The sequence below is a fragment of the Notamacropus eugenii genome, chromosome 2, assembly GCF_028372415.1.
Source record: "Notamacropus eugenii isolate mMacEug1 chromosome 2, mMacEug1.pri_v2, whole genome shotgun sequence".
In the NCBI taxonomy this organism is placed as follows: Eukaryota; Metazoa; Chordata; class Mammalia; order Diprotodontia; family Macropodidae; genus Notamacropus; species Notamacropus eugenii.
The window spans coordinates 288,685,052-288,708,678 of record NC_092873.1 but is presented as its reverse complement, the minus strand read 5'-3'; the positions used below and the strand labels follow the sequence as shown (position 1 = coordinate 288,708,678).

Sequence of the window (23,627 nt, the reverse complement as noted above, 5' to 3'; positions counted from 1 at the left end):
CTCTGATGGGTGGTAGAAGATTGTAGTCAGGGGCACTGCAAGCATGGAGAACCAGCCTAGGGTTAAACATCCGGGTCCTTTTTATGTCTCAAATTCTCTGATTGAATAATGGAGGGCTAAGTCTATTCTACACAAGAATCCAAACTGGATACCAGGGTCTTCCAAGACAAATGCTTCTTCAGTATGGGTCTCCCCTGTTATAGCTGGAAATCCATTAGAGAAACCACCTGGAGACTCAGATTTCAGCCTTCCTGTGCCATGCCTAACTCTGGGCTTTCTGGTTCCTTGCCAACCACAAGCTCTGGACCAGCCCTCCATGCTTCAGCCTTACTAGCTTTCTTGGGAATATGGCAGCCAAAATCTAGCCAGGTCTAGGACTGCTGCAACTCCTTTAGGTTAGTGCCAGTCAGGACCTCCAGGAAAGGTAGCCCAGTGGATAGAAGAGTCATGGAGACCTGAGTTCAAAGCCTGCCCCAGACATTAGCTGTGTGACTCTGGGCAAGTCAGTCAACCTCTGTCTCAGTTTCCTCAACTGAAAAATGAGAATGATTATAACAGTAGCTACTTATCATGGTTGTTGAAATAATATTTGTGAAGCTAAAATGAGATTGTAGATATAAAAGTGCTTTTAAAAGGTTAAATCAATTTAAGGGACTGTCATTATTATTTTTAGGAGCTGCTATTACGTCCCTGATAATTTTATATTGTATTTCTCTTGTATATGCCTTAAATGTAATTAGATAGATACATAGAATATAATCTCCTCAAGGACAGGGATGGTTCATTTTTTGTCTGTGTCCTTAGCACTTAACACAATGTTTTGGCAGTGCCTGGTATACCCTGGCGGCTAAACAATGATTGTTTCCTTCCTTCTAGTCTTTTGGACTCTGGAACTATTATTCTCACCATCTTTTGTCTGTTCACAAGCTCCAGACAGTATTATGAGATGTCTAGCAGCATAACTAATTAAGTTTTAAACCAGGTAGCACCTTGGATAGCACCTGTGTCTTCTCCTCATTCTATAGACAAGAAAACAGCTCTAGAAATGTATGATTTGCCCAAGGTCAAAATGAGTCAGGATTGGAACCTAGGGTAACTTTCCACCAAACCACACTCCACCTAGACTGAATGTGATCAAAATGATGATGATAAAATACCACAGCTGATCCACATCCAGAACTCCATAGAGTCTGAATGCAAATTGAAACATACTATTTTCTTTTTCTTTCTCGTGGTTTTTCCCTTTTGTTCTGATCTTCCTTTCATAATATGACTAACATGAAAATATGTTTAATATGATTGTACATGTATAGCTTATATCAGATTCCATGCCATCTTGATGAGAGAAAGGGAATGGAGGAGGGAAAATTTGGAACTCAAAATTGCGTAAAAGTGAATGGTGAAAACTAAAAATAAATTTTAAAAAATACAGTATCAGAGATGGAAAATACCCTAGAGATCAGGATTCTTCAGGGTGGGGATGAGGACCTGATAGTAGCAAGAAAACTTAATCATATACCAGCTGTTATTTTATCACCTGTGTGACCTTGGGCAAGTTCCTCTACCTTCTTATCTTTAAATCTTAAGGCATCAGATTGGTGATTCTCACTCAAAGGTACAATGTCAGGAATACCCTCTGAAGCTGCCAGACACTAAGTTGATGATAAAGGTGTGGCTACAATGCCACACACAACAATGAAGGACTAGCCTTAGGGACTACAAATTTTTCTTTGAGCTCCTGACAGTTTAAAGTGCTCTGATATCTTGGGATGTGGGGTTAAGATCAAGGATTAAGAAGTGAGGAAGTGAGATGGGTGAAGGACAGGGAAGGGACGCCTTAGGAATAGTCCTACTTCCTGAGGGAAGACAGAGCCAGCAGGGCCCACTTACAAACTCAAAAGTCCTTATAAGTGGGGATTGTTTCATTCATTGTGTTTGTCACCCCAGTGACCGGTACAGTTACTGGCACATAGTAGGTACTTAATAAATGCTTGTTGATTAAATTACCTCAGGCAGCCCAACTTCTAGCACATACCACAGACAAAGGCCCTTAGGTCACAGTCTCAGTTCCCTGCCTTGAAGGATTCTCCCTCCTAGACCAGAACCAAACCACTCATTTAGCCCAAAGACCAAAATTCTTGCCAACCCACCAGCCAATCCACCCTGTCCTCAGCAAACTAGAGACTTGAGTTTCATTATCTCCTTTAGAAATATACTCAAACAATTAATGGTCAAGAACAGTTTTTTGTAGCCAAACCTGAATCCATCTTGTATTGAGTTTTCTCTTTCAATGCTAAGCAGAGGCAGGAACCAACTATTAAAACAGCCTTTTCCATCTTTGAAGAACTTGAAGGCTATCCTTGGCCTTCTCTTTCCAGGTCACATGAAGCCATTTCCTCTAACTTTTCTTCACTTTCTTTGGTATTCTCATCCATTTCCTTTAACTATCAACATATTACATGAACCTGACCTCTCTTCCATTTTTCTCCATTCAAACTCGAGGCTAAATCTGAACTCAGGACCCCCTGAAGGCTTGGCTCAGGTTAAGCATAATGGAAGGAAGCCTTGAGCTATCCTTAAAGAACCTTATTGATTAGGTTTTGAGATGCCCCAGGAAATATTTGGAAGCAAGTGTTTCTTTTTGTAATATACCTGTAAGGTCAGTGATCTCCCCTTAAGGAATAGATAATAGCTGTTGTTTATATAGCACTATCAGGCTTACAAAGTATTCTATATACATCATCTTATTTGTACCTCATAAAATCCTGTTGTTGTCATTTTAGAGATGAGAAAATGAAGTCTCAGAACGGTGAACTGATCTGTCCACAACTAGGGAGTTTCCAAGGGGAGATTCAAACCCAGATCATCCCAATAACAAATCTGGCCATCTATTCACTCCATCATTCTGCCTTACTAATCCCTTACTCTATAAAGTGGTTTTAACTTCTCAAATCTCCTTCATTTCTATTATCTCATTATATCCTTGCTATCGTCTGGGATATAGAGGACAGATATTTTGCAGATGAAAAGAGTGAAACCCAGAAGCAGTAAGTCACTAGGGAAGGATGTAAATCCTGCCAGAGTTTAGGCTACAGTAGAATAATACAGGGAGGAAAGCATTGATTTAGGGGACCTGGGCTCAGTTTCCTTAGCTATAAAAATAAGGGGATTGGGGGGGAAATAAAATAAAGAGTGCACAATAGACAACAAAAGGAAACTTAGAAAGAAGCAGTGAAAATCTGGGTAGCTTTGAAAACAATGTATAGTATTTATTACATAGGTTTTTTTTAAAAAAGTAAACAGTTTGAAATAGAAATTTATTATTTCATATTGAATCCTCTCTATGTTCTGCTGTGTATATGGAAATGTCCTTTTTTTCTTTTCTCATTTTGTATATAAGTTTAATATGAATAACTTTTTTAAATGAGGGGATTGGTCTAGATGGCTTCTGAGCCCCCTTCTAAATTGAAGAGCTGATGTATCAGGTCACCAGGCAGTTTCTCTTTATGCTCTTTCTACCACACATCGTTGCTTCTCCTTGTCTATATATACATTGTCTCCCTCATTAAAATGTAAGTTCCTTGAGGGCAGGAACTGTTTTCATTTTTATCTTTATATCTCCAGTGTTCTGAATGATTGTTCTTTTAGATAACCTTCACTTACCCTGTTTATGTCTTCTATAAACATAGTTATTTCTACATTTTCCCCCTGATTGGAATGTGAGCTCCTTAAAGGAGGGACCTTTTCGTTTCCCCCTTTCTTTGTATCCCTAACACTCAGCACAATGTCTGACATATACATTCTTGTTGACTGGCTGATGGTGACAGGCACTAAATAAAATGCTCCTGGAATTGAGTAGCTGGTGGAGGAGTACCTGCAGTGAACTCTAGGGAACTCACTCCAAGTCTCCCAGAGTGGCAGGCAGTCATATGACATGGGGCAATCTGATGCCAATATTTTCCCTTCCAAAAAAGTGCAACTCATAGTCTGGTAAATACAGAATCAAGAATCAACAACCCTAGAAGGACCTATGCCAGAGCCATCCTTTCAGTCCCCTTAAAGCTGTGGCCCAGGTCCCAAATCAGGAGATTCATCTGAAGGCCTTAACTTCACCCCACCAGCATCCCCCATATAAGCCTCACCTGCCCGTTTCCTCTCCACCATGCCTTCTTCCCCCACTGGGGGGCTGGAGTCACTGAAGATGCTATCTCGGGGTGATGTCTCTTCTGACTTGCAATAGGCTGGCGACTCGAGCTGCGGGGGTCGGGGCACATGTTTCTTCCTCTTCTTGGGCAACTTCTGTTTGGCCATGGCGAGGGAGTAGTACATGCCAAAGTTGTTGACAATGACAGGGACAGGCATGGCAATGGTGAGTACCCCAGCCAATGCACACAGTGCCCCCACCAACATCCCTGACCATGTCTTAGGATACATGTCTCCATAGCCCAGTGTTGTCATGGTGACCACAGCCCACCAGAAGCCAATAGGGATATTTTTGAAGTCAGTGTGGTCATTGCCTCTTGGGTCAGATGGCTTGGCCCCAATCCGCTCCGCATAGTAGATCATGGTGGCAAAGATGAGGACACCTAGGGCCAGGAAGATGATTAGCAACAGGAACTCATTGGTGCTGGCGCGGAGGGTGTGGCCTAAGACTCGAAGGCCCACGAAGTGTCGGGTGAGCTTGAAGATACGTAGAATTCGGACGAAACGGACCACACGCAAGAAGCCCAGCACATCCCGGGCTGCCTTGGAGGACAGTCCACTCAGCCCCACCTCTAGATAGAAGGGGAGGATGGCCACAAAGTCTATGATGTTCAGCAGATTCTTGACAAAGTCCAGCGTGTCTGGGCAGCAGATGATTCGCACCAGGAACTCCAGAGTGAACCAAAGGACGCAGACGCCTTCAATGTAGGTCAGGATAGGTTCTGTCTCCACCTCCCTCCGGAAGCGCACACTGGTGATGTTCCCCACTCGGTGGATCTCTGTCACATTGCGGTCAATGTTGAAGGCCTCATGCGTCTCCAGGCAGAAAGTGGTGATGGAGACAAGGATAAAAAATAGAGAAGCAAAGGCCACAACCTGCAGGGCAGGGAAGGAGACAAAGCAAAGGGGGAGGGAGGCACCGCGTTATATCACTTTGACTGGTTCTGGTGGGGTTAGGGCAAATGAGAGGAAGTTGTACTTCCCTGTACTGGACATGGTGAAGGGGGCAATGTATGTAGACTGACAAAGAGGGGCAAGAGAAGGATCCCAGGATGGGTGATGGAGTAGGGGTGCCAAGTGCTCATCTCAGGAGATCTCTCTGGGCATTAAAATCCAATCTGCGTGGGGCACTGAAGATACAAAGACAAAATATAAATAGACCCTGCCCCCAGGGAGTTTATATTCTACTTCAACCAACTTTCCTACTCAATTTCACATTACCCTCTTCATGCACATGACATGATGCTCCAGTCCAACTGGATTCTACTGTCTGTTCCATGATTTGGACATACCACTGTCAATCAATAATCAACAAGCATTTATTAACTTGATATTATGTGCCAGGCACTGTGCTCGGCGCAGATACACAGAAAAAGTGCCTGCCCTCAAAGGGCAATCATGAATAAACATAAGAAAAAAATGCCTTCTAAAAAGGGAAGGCATTTTCCTGTTTCTCTGAATTTGTACAAGCTGTATGCCATGCTTGGGATATACTTCTTTCTCATGTCTACTTTTCAGAAGCCTTATCATTGTTATAGGTTCAGGTACTGGCATCTCCAGGAAATCTTCCCTGACTCCCCCACCCATTCTTAGTAGCATTTCCTTCCAAATATTCCCAAGACACTTTGTCCCATGTGTCTCTTGCCCCCCTCCACACCCTTGCTATTATATATCTGTATCTATCTATAGATATATATTATATATAGTATTATATCTATCTCTATGTGCAATTACATCCCCATTAGATGTAAGCTCTTTGAAGGCAAGAAAGTCTTGTTTTTGTTTTTGTACTCTTTATTACCTAGTACAGTGCCTTGTAAAATGTGCTTAATTAACGTTTGGAGAACCAAATGCAAACTGCAACGAACACGAAATGCTTGCTGTGTACAGTTCCACTGTCCTAGGTGCTGGAGAAAAGACAACATTTAATTAAGACAGGGTCCCTATTCTCAAGCAACTTTAAATAAATAATATAAGGGGATAAGGTATCTAGAATGCTTAAACATTCTGCTCAGAAGTGGATGGATGGAACAAATGAGCCTTCTGTTTTTTCTTGTATGAGGAGTCTGTTTCCTATACACAGACCCTGCTATGATCCCACTGACTTCAGTCTTTCTCATCATGTCCTCTTGTTCCAGATATTGACCTGAACCCCCACTGAAGAATAAAGAGGTAACCTCTGAAGGATGGGAAGTGAGCAAGGAAGGGGACGGAGGAGAGGAGATAGTATGATCACTCTTGCCCCAAAGTCCTCTGGGAAGTTCAGTTTATGAGGGTGGGCTGAGGTAGAGAGGGGCACACCAAAGGCTCTGCCCAGTGACAATGGATGATACATGCGGCTGCCAGAATGATGAGAGCAGGGTTCTGCTGAGTAACTACTGGATTTAAGTGTCCAATCATTATGAATGGAGATGAAATGCATGTGTAATCCCACCAATTATGGAACCTTTCTCCGTTATTCATGTGGCTGCCATCCACCACCGGTCAGGATCCCAGATGCTGGAGGCCAGCCAGCTTCTTCACTCTCACGTCCCTACTCCCCTTTCCTCCAAAACTCTTCTACCTCCACCAGCCTGCGATTATGCTTCACCCATTTCCCTACCTCAGCCCCATCCAGTCCTGGATGAAGAAGAAATCTTCATTCGGAGACTCCTCAATAGTAGTAACAGCTGCCTTTTTAAAAAATAAACCATTCTATAGTTTATAAAGTGCTTTACATAAGTTATCTCATTTGAACCTAACCATAAATCTGGGAGGAGAGACAGGGCAAGTATTATTATTGCCAATTTGGGGAAGGGTCTAAATCTGTGATTATATTAGTGTAGAGAACTCTTAGTGAGGAAATTTCCCCCACCAATGAAGATAAGAAATTGCTCAAAAACTTAGGGTTTAGAGAGTTCCTGGGGGTAGGGGTGAGGGACTGAGAGCTTAAATGATTGGTCCAGGATCATTCATTCAGCCAGTAGGTGTTAGATGTAGGACTCGGAGACACATGTTTCTAACTCTAAGGTTGGCTCTCTATCCATTATGTGGATCCTATATTCTTATCCCTATTTTACAGATAAGGAAATGGAAGTTCAACTCAATTCACTTCAATAAACATCTAGGTGCCTTCAACGTGCCAAGCACCATGCTAAGTTAAATGACTTCCCTCCCCTCTCCCAATCGCAAAGGTGATTTGAAGTGGAAAAACAAGAATGTGAATCCAGATCATGTAGCATTTTGAACTGAGACCTTTAAAGCTCATAAAATTGAGAGCTCAAAGGGACCTTAGAGCTCATCCAGCCTATAGATGAGGGTACAGCAGCCCAAGAAAGGGATTTGACTGGCCCAGGGTTATACAGTCATTCCAACTCAGGTCTTTTGAGTTCCAATCAAACATTCTTTCTATTGCCTCCCAATTGAGAGACAGGAGCTTGGGGATGAGAAGCACCTTTTGAGATGGCAGAAGGGGAAGGTCTATGATAAGAAGGAAGAAGAATCACAGACTATTGAGACTGTGAGACATAAGATGCCTTGGACCACAAAGAATAATGAAAGGCCATTTGCTGCAGCCTCCTGTCCCTGGACTAGATCCCTAGGGACTCGGCTTTCCTTCAAGCCAGAGTGAGAAGCAAGTGAGAAGCTTCAGGGATTCCAGTATCACAATCTACCCCTCTGGCATAAGTTCTCATACTGGGCAATGACTTCTCCCTCTGTCCTGAAGAGAAGCCAGTCTGGCGCCTGTGGGTCAATTTTTTTCTAAAACAGGACTGATTATCTTTATCCCTAAACCCTGCCCTCTTCTGAACTTTTCTCTTACTGTCAGGGGCACTACCATCCTTACAGTCACTCAGGTTCAAAGCCTTGGTGTCACCTTCAACATCTTGGAATCAGCCCACAGATCCAGTCAGTTGTAAATCTTATAATTTCTTGCTCTACATTTTGTACACTCACCCCCTTCCCTTTCCTCATAAAGCTATGCCCTAGTCCATTACCTCTTTCCTAAACTATTGCTCTATCCTCCTCTTTGGTCTCCCTTTCTCAAGTCTCTCCCCACCCTAATACATCATCTCTTCAGTTGGCAGTGATTTTCCTAAAGCACAGGGCCGACCATGTTACTCTCCTGCTCAATAAATTCTATTGCCCCTGGATCAAATATAAAGTCTTCTGTTTGCCATTTAACTCATTACAACCTGACCCCTTCTTACCCTTCCAATCTTCTTACATTCTTCCCCCTCCATGCATGCTGTGATCAATCATCTAGACTTCACTGCTGTTCGTCACACAGGATGCCCCACCTCCTGTCTCTCTGCTTTGGTGCTGGCCATTCTCCATGCCTGAAATGTTCTCCTTCCTAACCTTCGTCTCTTAGAACCTTTAGTACCTTTCCACTGTCAGCCTGGAGGCCACTTCTCTGTAGATACTCTTGGTCCCATCCCTGCCCCAGCCCCTGCTGTCCTCCCTTCTAAGGTTCTCTCCATCTACTCTGTAGATGACTCATTTGTGTTGTCTCTTCCCCATTAGAATGGAAACTCCTTGGAGTCAGGGGCTGCTTTTTCTTTTTCTCTGTATCTCCTGTGCTTAGTACTGTGGCCTGGCATAATCAATGTTTATTGACTAATTCTATACACAGTTGGGATGCGGTTTGACAGGCAGGGAAAGTACAGGATACTGGCTGGGCTGTGTCTCCTCTAACCCCCAAGGACACCTTGAGTTCATCACATGGTGATGTGATCAGAAGGAAAGTGGAGACCCAGGAGCATTTGTGCAGGGGACCCACACCTCCTGGAAATGAGGTACTCACTCTCTCCCAGAGGACAGGTGCAAGTGTTGGTCAAGATAAGGAACGGTATTGTTTCCAAGGCTTTACAAGTGAGCAGGATGAGCAGTGGCCAAGAGGTACAATTCCAGGGGTGTGAGGGAGTCCTGCTACCAGAATACCTTTGTGCTGCTACTCACTGATAAATGAAATTTCAGAGTCACACTTCTGTCTTGAAATCTATTCTCTTGCTATAATGCAAATGTTCATAGGTTTCAAACTCCTTGAGGGCAGGGACTATCTTTGGCCCCATTTTGTATCATCAGCATTTAGTGCCTGGCACATGGTAGACATTCAATAGTGTTTACCAATCGATGAGGGATCATATATTTCGAGCAGGAGGGGATCTCCTAGGTCAGCTAATCTAACTCCCTCATTAGACAAATGAGGAAACTAAACCCCAGAGAGGTTCTGATTTGCCTCTCAGGTAGTAAGTAGCAGAGTTGGTATTTGGACTGGATTGCTCTAGACTCTAAGACAAGTACTCACTACCTCACCTTACTCCTGGGGAAGGATAATTGTATGACTTTTCATTTATTTATAATGATCTACTTGTACTTTCCTAAAAGCAGGTTTTACTCCTGGGAAGGGAGAGAAAGAACACAAGAGGCCCCACCAGATTGTTATGTATATGTGTGTGGAGAAAGGGAGAGGGGATAGCCACCACAGGCAGAGAAAGAGTCAGAAGAACCTGCTTCTGTTTTACCTAAAGTTGACATGAGCTTCTGGCTCTGTCCACATGAGGCTCAAGTTTCTTTCCCGGGTCTCACTTTGCTCACTGGAAAAATGGGCAGAAAACATGAAAGCTGGACTTTTGGTGATGGCTGAGTAGAGGCTGAGCTTCTCTCTGTGAACACTGCACAGCTACAGGGACAAATGGGTGATGAGGATAATGCTGCTTCCTGAGTGGGGAAGTTGGCCCATCTGGGAGCAAAAGCTTTAAGTTAATTAGTAATTTGGAAAAAAACAAGTTCAGATAGAGGAGCCAAGAGGCTGAGTTCAGCATAAAGCAAGGGGGAAGCAAGGAAAAGAAAGAGGTGTCCTGTGCTTTCTTATGCCTCAGTTTCCTTATAGGGACAAAGACAAACCTTCTCTGCTTCTGAACAGAGCTGGGTCATTATCAAACAGAACTTGCAAAGCGCAAACTACCAAAATTACAGGGAATGGCCAAGGCTTGCCCAGGATTCTGAGAATTACTTTTTCTAGCCTAATGAAATCTTGTTGTTCAGTTGTTTTCAATCCTATCTGACTGTGTGATCTCATTTAGGGTTTTCTTGGTAGAGATACTGGATCTGTTTGCCATTTCCTTCTCCAGCTCATTTTACAGATGAGGAAACTGAGGCAAGCGGGGTTAAATGATTTGCCCAGGGTCACACAGCTAGTAAGTGTCTGAGGCCGGATTTAAACTCAGGTCTCCCTGATACCAGGCCTGGTGCTCTACCCACTGTGACACCTGGCTGCCCAGTTTGTATTATCACTGGTATACAACCTTTAGCTTTTTGGGTTTTTTCCAAAGCACTTCCTCATTTAATCATTTCTTCTAAGCCTCACAATAATGCCCGTGAAAGTAAGCTGGGCATCTTACTGTATCCATTTTACAGCTGAAGTAACTGAGGCACCCAGAGGTTAGGTGACTTGCCTAGAGTCATGAAGCAGTTAAGGTTTGAAATTCAAGTTTCTCATTCCAACTCATAGGTTTTTTTCTTTCTTCTACTAAACCACTCTTCTATCTTAGGGACCTCAATGGTTCAACAAGGGAAATCTCTCCAACTACTCTAATCCCAAGGCAAAAGAATATACTCCACTCCCTACCAGAGCTTTTCTCTCATCCGCCACTTCCTCTCCCCCTAGCAACATAATCCGTTGTTCTCCTCCTTAGCCTGAGCACTTTCGTTCATTTCTGAGCAATGATCATCTTCTGGTCTGCGGGCGTCTGAGGGACCTGGAGTCAGGAAGCCTGGAGACCTCAGCTCTGCTGCAGGTTAGGGCTGAAGCCCTGGCACAGTCAGAGACCTCTTCAGAGCGGGTTTCCTCAGCTGTCACATGAGGGCAGTGGTTCTTGCTCTGCCTTACAGGGTTCTTGGGAGGAAAAGCACCATGGAAATGCAACTTCTTAGTTTGATATCACTGTGCAACAAAGCATCATAGATTGGATAAAATGCATTTGTTCACATGCTTTACCTTGTCTGATCCTCACCAAAACACCACGAGAGTGGCAGCTGTCATATCTCCACCATCCTTTCATAGGACGATGAAGCTCTCTCTGATGAATGGAAATTTCTTGAGGACAGCCATGGTTTCATTATCTTTGTGCCCTTACTCCTAACATTTTTGTGGGTAGATAGTAGTCTGAACCTGGAATTTCATCATAGTATGGAAACCTCTAACCCTCTTCATCTCAGGCATCCCATGTTGTAATTAGACTCTAGAGGACTGAATCTTACCTCAGACCCTTCCTTACTAGCTGTGTGACTCTGGGCAAGTTACTGAACTCCTCTGAGCTTCAATTTCCTCATCTGTAAAATAGAGATAATAACAGTACCTAGGTTTGTTGCAAAGATCAAATGAGATATGTATGCACTTTGTAGACCTTACAGCACTGCATAAATGTTACCTATTAGTAGTAGTAGTAGTAGTAGTAGTAGTAATATTACTGTGTTCTCTTTAACCTGTAGTCTCAGAGAGCTGAACTGGATCCACTGAGGGGTTAAGTGATTTGCTCTCGGACCACCAGCTGATGTATGGAAGAGGCTGGACCTGAAGCTAGGGCTTTGTGCTTCCAAGGTTAGCTGGTCCTCCCATTGTAGATATTTAATAAAGGTTGAATTAAATCACAGAGAAGGAAATGGAAGCTCAAAAAGATGGAAGTAACTTGTCCAAGGGATAAAGTAGTTGGTGAAAGTAGGACTCCAATTCAGGTCTTCTGCCCCCAAGGCTGGTCTCTTTCCCAGTGCCCATCTCTGCCTCTTTGGGGTTTCAAAAAACCCTCACATCATACCCATAGTCCAGTGTCCAGCATGCCCCATTATGTCTTCATATTGACTGTTTCTCATGCAAGGCTGACCTGGTACTTTTATTTTTTTAAAATGAATGAGTGATTTTGTACTTAGCTTCATGTACAGTGGTAAAGATTCCACTTAATTTACAGCCCAAGGGGTGTTTTTGGCTGCACCTCCACTCTCCTCCAGAATCAGTCCATACATCCTGGACAGGAGGGCCTCTGAGGCTGCTGGGAAGCAGGGTTGGTTTAAAAACCAAAACCCTTTATCTCTGTCTGTCCTTCAGTTAGGAACAGCCCCATGCTGAGTGATATGTTCCTCCTCCCCTCTATCTTCTCTGTTTCCTAGCTCATCGGCCAAGGTGCTGGACAAATGATGCTTCCAGGCACAAATAACTAGGTCTCTTCCAGTTCCCCTACTTTGCCCTCAAAGGCATTGATGGGAACCAGAAAAGTCAGACTTGGAAGGGTGTTGGGAATTCTAACCTGACCTTTTCTGATCTTGAAGAATTGTGATAGGGTGAGATAAGGGGAAGACCCTTCTCCTATTTCCTGAAAGGCTTTAAAAAGTGAGTTAGATGGTGTGTGTGCATGGATCTGTGTGTGTGTGTGTGTGTGTGAAGTTTCTACCAGACCACTCTATCCAAATCTCTCTTTGGAAGTCATTAGGCTCATAACCTGTACTATGGTTATGGTGCCCCTGTCTTATCTCCCACATGGTGCTATTGTAAGCTCCCTGAGGGTAAGCATTGATTCTCATTTATCTTTACAGTCAGTTTCATACCTTGCATATAGGAGATGTTTTTAATAGATACTTATCAGGCTAAAGACAAAAGAATCCCAGAGTGAGAGAAGTGATTATCTCTCTCACTTTATGTGATATATATGAAATACACATATATATATAAAAATATATATAAATACATGCTCATAGAAATGTATGTATATACAATATATATGTACATACACAGAGATAAATAAATAATTTATACATGTTATAAATTTTTACTTATTTGAGACTATTTTGCTATGCTGGAAATGGAGAGTCTACTCATGGCCCAGCCCCATTTCTGACCAGCTTTGACCTGCTTCTGGTCCTTGGGCAGCCCAGTGACCTCCTACTCATTGATAGAAGGAGGGAGCAGAAAAGGAGGTAGGATGCAGACAGGGCTCACCATATTGGTGCTAGAGTTAGTATGCACAATCAATCAGCTTTAGTCCTTTGCTGCAACTCAGAACTCCCAAACTTAATCCATCCACCAGCCTTGGCCTCCCTGGGCTAGCAGGAACCACAGGTGCGGGTCACCACACCTGGCCCAATCCCCTTATTTTATAGACAAGGGAAGGCAGCCCAGAGGGATGAACTAACTTGCCATAAGGTCACATAAAGAGTTAGTGGAGTTAGTGAGTCGTCCCTCCGCAAAAAAAGGTTAGTGGTGAACACACTGACGTCTGACTCAGTATGATTTTTATTACCAGGCCACAGGTTGCTGTAAACTCAAACTGAGTCAGAAATACCTACTGATGCTCCTTATATTGGCTTCCTTGTCAGATAGGAAAGGTAAGAAATAGAACCTCATTTCCTAGGACTCCAGGGGATGGGGGGGATAGAGGGGATAGGGCAGTTCAGCTTTAGAATGAGACAATGTCTGAACATTGAGCTTCTTTTCTGTCTGCAGATCCCACATAAACAGTCATTTGCAACATTTAGATAGGTGCTGATGGACTTGAAATAGGTTACGCTAAATTTCTGCCAGAAACCCCTGAAGGCAGACATTCCAGCAGGTAAACAAGTATAGATTTCCAGTCACCAGGTCTGTATTCTTCAGTTTCCCCTTCTGGTTTAAAGCAGCTGACAGAACCTTTTCACCCTAATCTAAATCTTGCATGTCCCCGGGCTTCCTGACTGTGCCCAAGTACCCAACATGGGGACAGAGCTAGGCAGGGAGGAAACACGAAGAGAATCATAGGATTATAACATTTGGAGTTGAAAGCTACCTTAAAAATCGTTAGTCCAACCAAATTATCTTGCAGATGAGGAAACTGAGACCCAAGATATTGGCCTAATTCTCCTTCGAACTTGGGACCCTTGATCTTTAGACTAACTCTGATACAATTGTTCCTAGTGAAGGTCATTTGCCTATGCCATGGAAAATAAAAACTAATATTGAGTGTCTAAGTGTCCTTTGGTCCAAGGAGAGAGTCAGTCAGTCAAGGCCAGACAAAAGGCCTTTCTATCTGAGACTCTGGTAGACTGGTCTCCCCTCCAGTGACTCACAGTATCCACTGGAACCTCAGAACAGAAAACAGTCCATGGGAAAACTGGGTCTGGGACTCAAGAGAAAGATTGCTCTCAGATACCAGGGTTCCATTAGCAGCTGTGCTCCAGGGTGATCTTCGGTGTGAAATTCCAGCCCTCTGTCATCATTCCTGAACAGCCCAGAGAAGGGGCTACATCTGTCCATGCTTAGCTTGGCATCTTGTCCAAGGCTGGCATTAGGGACAGGACAGTCCATGACAGGCTGGACCCTGAGCAGATTCAATGAAAAGTGTCAACACTCCAAAGGCCCCAAGTCAGATCAGGTCATGGTCTTTACCACTTACCCCTGAAAAATCCCAGAGGCTGAGCCTCCTTGGGGTCAGCCAATGCTTTGATCATTCTAAGAATGACCACCTGTGCAGGGGTAGCAGTAGCTGGGAAAGGCTACCAAGAGGCTAGATGCCAACTGGCTTGTTTTGTATTTTGAAGTCCAAAAGTGGTGCACCAGGACTCAGGTCCGAGTTACTCTCCTCTTCCCCCATCTCCACTCAGGGAAGGTAAGGGGCAAGGGGAGTGAAGGCCACAAAGACCTAGATTATAGCTCCACCTTTTCTGTACTCTCCACTTTCCAAAATAGCACAAGTTTATTTTCTCCCAACCCCTCCAAAAGGCCCTCAGAAAAACCCCAAAACAACACAAACATCTCATTGTCCCAGAAACAAGATGTTCAAAAGTGAATGTTCATCTGCTTAGAGAAAGGAGACAAAAAATACCCCAGAAGACTTGACTAGGAAATTGCTTCAGGGCAAGGAGTCTGGAACTTAGAATGTAGGTTTCTTCCCTTGCCTTAAGGGACCTAGGAGATCTGGCTACTATTTCCCTCCCCTCATGGGGATGACTGGCTCAGAGCAGAAGGCACATCTTTCAGGGTTTTGGTTTTTCTGGCAAAGACTGGGCAGCTACCAAAATCCCAGGAGGGTCAAGGACCAGGTTCAAATCTGTCAGGTCTGTGTCATGAAGCAGATCCCTGAATCTTAGAGGCAACCCTCTAAGAAGAACAGGTCTTCTTGGGGCAAGATTGAGGGCTTTAAGGTGGGCACACAAATGACATTCCAATTACTTCTTAGAATGATTTTATTTTATTCCACTTCTTTTGAGAATAAAAGCCGCCCCTGGGCACCCTTTGGAGCTCTTTTTGTCACCTCCCCTCCCCATACCTCCCATCTCTATCCTTCTTCCTGTCTCTAGTCGGAGCTCAGGTTGTGCCTTGGCCTTGTAGGAGGCAACTTTGGGAGCTAAGTTGGCAGGGAGAGAGGGGCATAGGGAACTGAATAACAATGATCTTGGAAAGGGACTGGAGAAGAGACAAGGATGAAAAGACCCACTTCTCTGACTCTTTCTGGCCACTTATGAGAAGCCACATGGGCAGGGGAAAGCCAAGCATTAAATTATAGCCCCGAGTAGCAGAACCACCCCCCATCTCTGCCTGGGTAAATGTTAGTGCCTTCAAAGTGGCACCTTGGACTTGACCCTATCAGCTTTCCTCACACGAGAGCTCTGGGGTGGTAGAACCCAACCAGAGTTCTGCCAGGGCCACCCAGTCTGGCCCTGCCATTGTCCTCCTTTCTTCTGGCTGGGAAACATAACCAGCCCTGCCAATGCTACCTGGGTGAAGTCAGTGCCCACCCTGAGGCTATGATATCTACTGGAAAAACAGGAGAGAGACCCCACTAACAATTTTCCCAGGGCCAGAAATATCGAGGAATAAGCTGAAACTCCTTCATTCTTCTACCCTCTTCAAAAGGGGCTCATTATACCTGTCCAGAAGGGCTTATTCAGAAATCAGCACAGCTTAAAGAAAAAAAAGGAGCAAGGTGGGATGGTGAGAAGTCAAGAGATATAGGATGTAATCCTTGTGCTACAAATTGACTAGTGACCTTGGGAAAGTCATTTGACCTCTGTATTTCAGTCTGGATTAGATGACCTCTAAATTTCCTTCCTTTCACTAGAAATTCTAGTCCTTGTCCTAGGGCAAACAAAACATCTTGAATAATCCTTCAGGTCCCCAGTGGCTCTGACATTCTATTCTTCTGTGACTTTATAAAGCCCCACAGAAAAGTGGATGCAGTTATTTTTGGCTCCGAGGAGGGGGTTCTGATTACTTAGCTAAGTCAAAATCACCATTAATCTAACTCTGGTCCCGAAGCCACACCAGGAAATACCCTTACCTGCTGAGCAGGCAGGGATGTGGCAGCCCCCACCAAGGGCCAGATCCTTATTGTTACCAGAGCAGTTTGTTGCCGGGAATATTGGCAGGCAGGAGCTGAGACAATTCCAGTGTTCTCAAGCTAGACTCTAGAAGCACTTTCAAGGCAATAGATCTCCAAAATGAGGCACCTACCTGGATTTGAACTTATATGGGGCCCCTGCCAGGCTTGTAGTTAAGCAACAGGCTCCTCTAACCAGCTTTGTTCAATTTTCATTTATTTCTCTTTTGCGGCTGTTATAAACCACTTCTCAAATGACTGAACTGCTTGGCTGCTTTCTGGGAGAAATGCCCCGGGGTCTGAGTGGCCCTTCTCCTCTCCTAGTTAGTCCTGGGCTCTTGACTTTTTCTCCATAAGTCCCCACATTAGGCCTGATTTCTGCCCTACGTTTCCTAACTCAAGGTCAGAGCCTGAACACCAATGCTAAGAAATGAATTTAGGAATAGGATGTTCGCACTTCCCTCCCTTGGCAGCTAGGTGGCCCAGTGCTCTCTCCACTAGAGTCCCAACGACCTGAATTCAAATCTCACCCCTAAGGCACTTATAAGCTCTGTGGCCCTGGGCAAGTCACTTTACCTCTGCCTGCCTCAGTTTTCTCAACTGTAAAATGGAGACAATAACAGCACCTGCCTTATAGAGTTGTTGTGACGATCAAATGAGATAACATTAGAGGCAGGTAGGTGGCACAATGGATAGAGCTCCTCGAATCAGGAGGACTTGAGTTCAAATCTGGTCTCAAACACTAGCTGTATGACCCTGGGCTGGTTAATTAATCCCAGTTGCCTCCTACAAAAATAAGATAATATTTGTAAAGTGCTTAGCCTAGTCCCTGGCACATAGTAGGTGCATAATAAATACTTGTGCTGCCCTTCTTTTCCCCCAGCATACCTTCAGTGGTTTTGAACTCCTAAAGGGGTAACATTTATTGAATTCTTCCAAGCATGGAATAGTGAAAGGAGCAATAGATTTGGAGACAGAAGTCATGTATCTGAATTCTGGATTTTCCATTTAACTTGTGTAACCTTGGGTAAGTTACTTAACTTTTCTGGGACTCATTTCTCACACCTGTAAAATGGGCAATTGTACTGGATGAGTTCTAGGTCCCTTCCAGCCAGGATCATCCCATTTTACAGATACAGCCACTAAGGCTTAGAATATTACCCAAGGTCACACAGGTAGGACATGACAGGCCTTCTAACTTGCAAGTCCAGTACCGAGGTCTGTTCCAGCTCTGAATGATCTACAATTATGCTTTTCCCACTACGGTGGTGTAGATGCAAGAATCCAAGGCCTCCCTTGCTGAAGATCTAATTTTGGAAGGGTTTTTCACTTCCCTCTTTCTCTTAGGACATTCCCATCTCAGTGAGATAATATATGCAAAGTGCTTTGCAAGCTTTAAAGAACTTTTTAATGTCAGTAATTAATTTGCAAGAAAGGGGTCACTGCCTATAAGCTAGGTCCCCAGGGGCATCCTCGTTCCAGTTAGGATACCTAAGCCTCAGACATGTTCAAGTTTTGGATCAATGTTGATGGACCCCACTATAGTACCGTTCTAGGTCATGCCCATGACTATCTACAGTACTTAGTTTTGCTTTAGGATCCTTGAGAAATTCAGAGGAGGTATCTCAAGCTCAGCTCTTGTACAGAAAACCCTATGACTGGGCCCAGACTGGAGACTCTGCTCAAACAAGAGGTCTGGTCCAAGTACTTGGGAGGCAGATATTGCCACAGGGAAAGAGAGGGATGAGTAAGAACCCCCCCAAAGTCTTCAGCTGGCTGGAAAACAAGGCATCTTGGTTGTTAAAGAATGGGCTGAACCTAGAACCCTTTCTTCAGATCACCAGTTTCTTGACTCCTAGGCTGCCCCCCTCCCACTTCAGCCAGAGCTAGTGTCCCATCACTCATAATCCTCTTGCCTGTTCCTCTCTACTTCTGGATCCTGAACCAAATGGAGGCTACTGGGAGGATTATCTTACTTTGTGGTGTCATCCTTGCCCTTGCCTCTCATCATTAGTACAGGTGATTGACCTAACTGTAATGTCCTGATGCCTTACTCAAGGAACTTGTGTAATCAGCTGTGAGGAAGAATTCCAGAGGTCAGGCTGGAGGAATAGGCAGTCCCAAAGACCCCAGAAATACCCATATACCATCAATAAATGTTCCTCCCTTAATCCTGGGCTCCAGATTGCTTAAGGAAAAAACCAACACACACCACACTTGAATTTGTCTTAGTTCATAGCAAGGGCCAAGAGTCCTTGCTATCCAGGTTGGTGTATACTAAGGTGCATAACACTCACACAGGATGGGAGACTCTTGCCCTGGCCCTCCCTTCCTTCTGAGTAAGGACATTCTTTTTCTATTAAGAATGCCAGCTCAACCCCACCCACTCATTACCTTCAGTTCCATCTCCTACCCTGCTCATTTCTGCTCTGCTCTCTTCTCCCCAGAGTGGGGAAATGGAACTTTTCAGTGATTGGGTTGAGGTCTAGAATGGGAGGTACCGGGCATGGGGTGCAGTGGGGGAGAGTCACTGCCTTACAAGACTCATTAATAAGGTAACTTGGGATTTCTAAGGTGACCTACCACTCCCAGAAGGAAGCATTTTGCTTTTCCCCAATTCAAGTCATCAGGCAGTTAAAAATCCACTCCCTATATACAAGGCATAATGCCCTGTGCCAGAGTGAGGGGTCAGGGTTGGAGGATAACCACTAGTACTTTATACAGAACCACAGCTGAGGAAACCCTAGGCCAAGGTTATAGTTGGCTGGGTAAGGGTCCCTGCCCCATAGCTAACTCCAGTTATTTTAAGGGACAAACTCCATCCTACTGCTATTTTAAAAATTTTAGTCATATAAACATAATGGTGTGGGTAGGAGTCTTACCCTCTTTTTCCCTCTAGGTTGAGTGTGTGTGTGCGTGTGTGTGTGTGTGTGTGTGTGTGTGTGTGTGTGTGTGTGTGTGTGTAGAGAATGGGATCATTTCTCCCCTCCCTACCCCTAGCCTTGGTAGGAGAATGGTAGTATTCACTCAGACTATCCTGGTTCCTCTTTCTCTCTCTCTCTCATACACACACACACACACACACGCACGCACGCACGCACGCACGCACACACACATACAGGAATGAAGAGGTACAGTCACAAGAGCTACAAGCAAATTTTCTGCCTAACTTCCCTAGTCATCTGGGGCCAAGGAAAGTGGGCACTCTTCCTGTCTAACCCCCAAATGAGGTCAAGACCAGGGAAGTCTGAGGTCAATGAGACTTCAGCTTAAGTACAGACTTGATTTGGAACTCTAGGTTTATCTGTGATTCTTCCTTAACCTGTCCAAAGACAAGTGGGACCAAACCTAGCCCACCTCCTCTCTACCCCACCTTCAACCCTGCCTTGCCCTTGTTTTCCCACTCCTTCCTAGCCTATGAAGAAATAAGTCATGATATAGCTGTCCAGCAGCATCTGTCATCTCCTATGTATATGGGAATTGTAAAGAGAGTATGTGTGTATTAATCAGGTGGAGAAATTTTGTACTAAAGGAGTTATAGGGCACATCTGCAGGCTTCTATTTGGGGACAGGCCAAGGAAACATCCTCAAATGGGCTCAGAATGGGGAGTAGGCCAGGACAAGCAGGTAGGATGGGGACACAGTTACTTTTAGGGATTAGGTGAGGGTGGGGAAGAGAGTTAATAATATCCAGGGTCAAATATGGGAAAGAAAATGTACTGGTGCAAATCTTCTGAGCAAGTGTGTATATAGGTGAATAAGCTGTTCAGAAAGTGAGGCCCCAGGAGGAGAGAGAAGAAGTAAAAAGCCACAGGGTGGCCCACGGGGCAGAAGGTCCAGGCCTTAGTCCCAAATCCAACTTCTCTTACATCACACCTCAATACTGGGTTAAGACATGACCTCCCTGATATCTCTGGCAGGGGGTTGGGGGTGGAGGGAAGGGGGTGGGTGGGGGTGGGGGTATCGATCTGAAGAGAAGTGGTGAGGGATCTACTCACCCTGGCAGCCCGAGACGAATAGGGATCCTCAAAGAGCGCCCACATCCGAGGCTGCCATCCTTTGCAGGCCCCTGCTCCCCCAGTGCCAGCTCCACTGCCACCCTCGTGAGGGCCCAGCCTCTGCAGGGCCAGCTCCCGCTCGTCTTCCCCGGCCTCATCTCCGGCTGCAGGGCCGCCGTCGGGGCTCTCGAAGATGTCCAGTGCCTCCTCGGCATCTCGGTGCTGGCGGTAGGTCATCCAGCAGCAGGGCTCCACGTCGGTCTCATCGATGCCCCAGAAGGTGAGCTCCTCCTCGAACAGCGGGCCGCACACGTCGGCGGGGCAGTGCAGTTTGCCGGTGCGGTAGTAGTTGAGGACGTAGGCGAAGACGCCCGGGTGTCGGTCAAAGAAAAACTCGCTGCCACTGCCACCGTAACTACTGCTGCTCCCCACACGGCCGCCGCCCCCATTCTGCTCCTGCCGTCCCCCTCCATCGGGGTCCGCCAGCCAGGCGAGCCGAGTGCCAGGCAGGGTCCGCAGGGTGCTGCGGTAGGTCTCATGTCGCGTGCCGCCCACGTTGATAATGATCTTCTCCGACGCCTCGCCCTTGGCCATCTCTTCCTTCAGACATGTTTTGGACGGAGGCTTGTTCCCAGACTTACGCCCGCGGTAGGAGGATACACACACCGAGCTGATCATAAGAAGCGCTGCGGGGCTCCGGCTTGGGGCGGCCGCTGCCCTCTAAACACCCTTCCCGAGGAGGCAGCGTCAGACCGAGGGTGGGGGAGCGGAGGAGAGGAGGGGGAACGGGGGGTGCAGGAAAGGGAGGAGGAGGAAGAGGCAGGTAGCCCCCCTCCCTGCGGTGTGCCTCTCTCTGCCTGCCCCCACCCAGCCCCCTAGGGCACAACTCCCCTAGGCTCCAAGGAAAGGAGTTAGGTTTCTGAGATGCACAGGTGGTTGGGGCTTTGGGGAGGCAGAGCAGCCAGGGAGAGAGGGAGAGGGAAAGAGGGAGGGAGGGAGAGAGATAGGAGAGAAGGGAGGGGGAGCCAGGCAGCGGGAGGGGGAAGCGGGAAGAGGAAAAGTGAGGGCCAAAATAAGGGACACAGAGAGCCAGGGGCACGCGCGCGCACGTACACACACACACACACACAGACACACACACACTCCCTACCGGGGCACACTCACACACACACCCTCTTTCCCCTACCCCGCAGGGACACACTCAAACACACAAGCGCGCGCATACATACACACACACGCACACACGAACGCCCGGCCAGACTTGCAGGGAACCGCGACACCCCTCCACCCCCACCACTCTGCAAAGGACAGAGAAGCGTCCAAAGCCGCACCAGCTAGGGCCTGGGACGCGCGCACACACAGCCCCGCGAAGCTTCCCTCCAGGAGCCTGACCCTCACGCCCGCAGCTCCGCGCAGCAGAAGCCGCAACTCTCCCAGCCAGCCCCGGACCCAGCCCCGGGAGCTCCTCCTTCCAAGCTAGGAGCAGTAACGCGGGAGACCGCGGTGGCGACAGGGGTAGCAGGGGCAGCAGGGGCAGCGGTAGCGCAGCAGCAACAAGTCCTCGCAGCACAGGCTGCCGGGGCAGGGTCGATGCTCTCACGGCAGCGGTTCCTCCAGCCGGAGCTGCTCTTGGTCAACGCGAGGCAGCAGCAGCAGCAGTCCGGGCGGTGGCGGCATGTGGCCTCTGCCCCCCATTCATAAATCCAGCGCAGAGAGGGGGGAGGGGCTGGAGGAGGGGCTGCGCTGGGCGAGGCGGCGGCGCCTGCAGAAGGAAAACAAGCCGGTGCGGGTAGGACCGGGGGAGGCTCTGGTCCCTGGGTCCCTGGCGCGGACTGCGAGCGGGATTCCGGGAGGTGGCGTCTGGGTGCAGCGTTGCGGGGGCTGGACTGGGGCGGGCGGGGGAATCCGACGGGGCGTCCTGCGCCTCTCTGAGCCAAGGGGCGGGGCAGCAGCGTTGACCCGAGCTGTTGGCGCTCTTAGCGAATTATCCGGGTAGATCTAGGGGATACTGGAGCGCTGGCACCTGAGCGCTTCTAGAGCTGGAGGACTGCGCCGGGGGTGGCCTCAGCGGAGCGCCCCTGCGCCGGGGCCCTGGGATCCAGCCGCATTGGGGGCCTTGCCATCCAAGCTTCTGCCCATGTCGGGGGTGGGGGTAAACCACGTTTCGCTCGGAGAGAAAGTGTGGGGGGGGGGGGGAGATTGACCGAGCCGAAGGGAGGGTGAGACCGAAGTGAGGGTGGTCCGAGGAAGTCGCCTCTCTAGGTGGAGGCTCTGAGAGGATCACTGATGCTACGGCTTGGGCTTGGGACCCAGGCGTCCGAGAACCTTCTTTTCTTTTGCCAGGGATCAGGCTGCGGACTCCCACCTCCGGAGGTTTTTCCTGATGGCTCCGCCTTGCCCAGGCGGGCCCTTAGTGGGGTGGGGTGGGCGGGGCGCGGGGCGCTGCGCCTGGACCAGGCGGGAGGATGAGGTGCCCGGGCGCGGCAACTCCGGGTTTGAGGGCTGACTCTCTCGGGGCCCAGCCTGAGCCTGCAGCTGCGCCTGGCCGAGTAACCCTGTCGATGCCGGCGCTCAGCCCGGCGTACAGCCTCTGCTCGCCTCCCTCCCTCCTCGTCACCCTTCGGGAGCTGGCTCTGTAATCGGCAGCTCCGCCCATTGCAGCCCCGGGGACCGAGAAAAAGGAGCTTTTGACCCCTGACTTATCCCCCTCCTCCCTCAGTCTCTGGTGTCTCCCTAGGCAGGGCCCTCTAACTGCCCCTCCCCCCCAACCCATTAACTGTACTGTTGGTGTTTCGTGGTTACTGAAGGTATTCCCCAATGGTTGGAACTGGAAAGAGAGGCTGTCTTGAGTGAGCCATCCATAAGATATTACAGAAAAAGAGATCCTTTGCACTATGAGCTTTGGCTACTCACAGCCCAACCCAGAAATCTGAGTTCAGGAAAGGAGCGTCTCTGAGGTGTTTATATGTTTTGTTGAGAGCCTGATGCAACAGTCACCAGCAGTCATCGCAGGGACTGAATCAGGACATTGAGGAGACGTCTCCTGCTGTTCTTGGAGTTTGCGATTTGGAGCAGGGTCTCTTGAGTCCCTTTAGCCTTG

The 23,627-nt window shown here is 47.1% G+C and overlaps 1 protein-coding gene across 4 annotated transcripts in view; it reads right to left on the bottom strand.

Moving 5' to 3' along the window:
* The window catches only part of KCNC4 (potassium voltage-gated channel subfamily C member 4), a 70,576-nt gene extending 47,725 nt beyond the window's left edge, over positions 1-22,851 (bottom strand). Inside the window, exons 1-2 of one of the 4 annotated variants that reach the window (XM_072644280.1) lie at positions 20,528-22,851; positions 4,143-5,079 (exon numbers count right to left, since the gene is read on the bottom strand). In XM_072644280.1, coding sequence (XP_072500381.1) covers positions 4,143-5,079; positions 20,528-21,205 — 1,615 coding nt within the window. In that variant the 5' untranslated portion in view covers positions 21,206-22,851. The remainder of the gene's footprint in view (positions 1-4,142; positions 5,080-20,527) is intronic. The other 3 variants (XM_072644283.1, XM_072644281.1, XM_072644282.1) reach the window with 3 other exon arrangements.
* Positions 22,852-23,627: the final 776 nt, after the last annotated feature.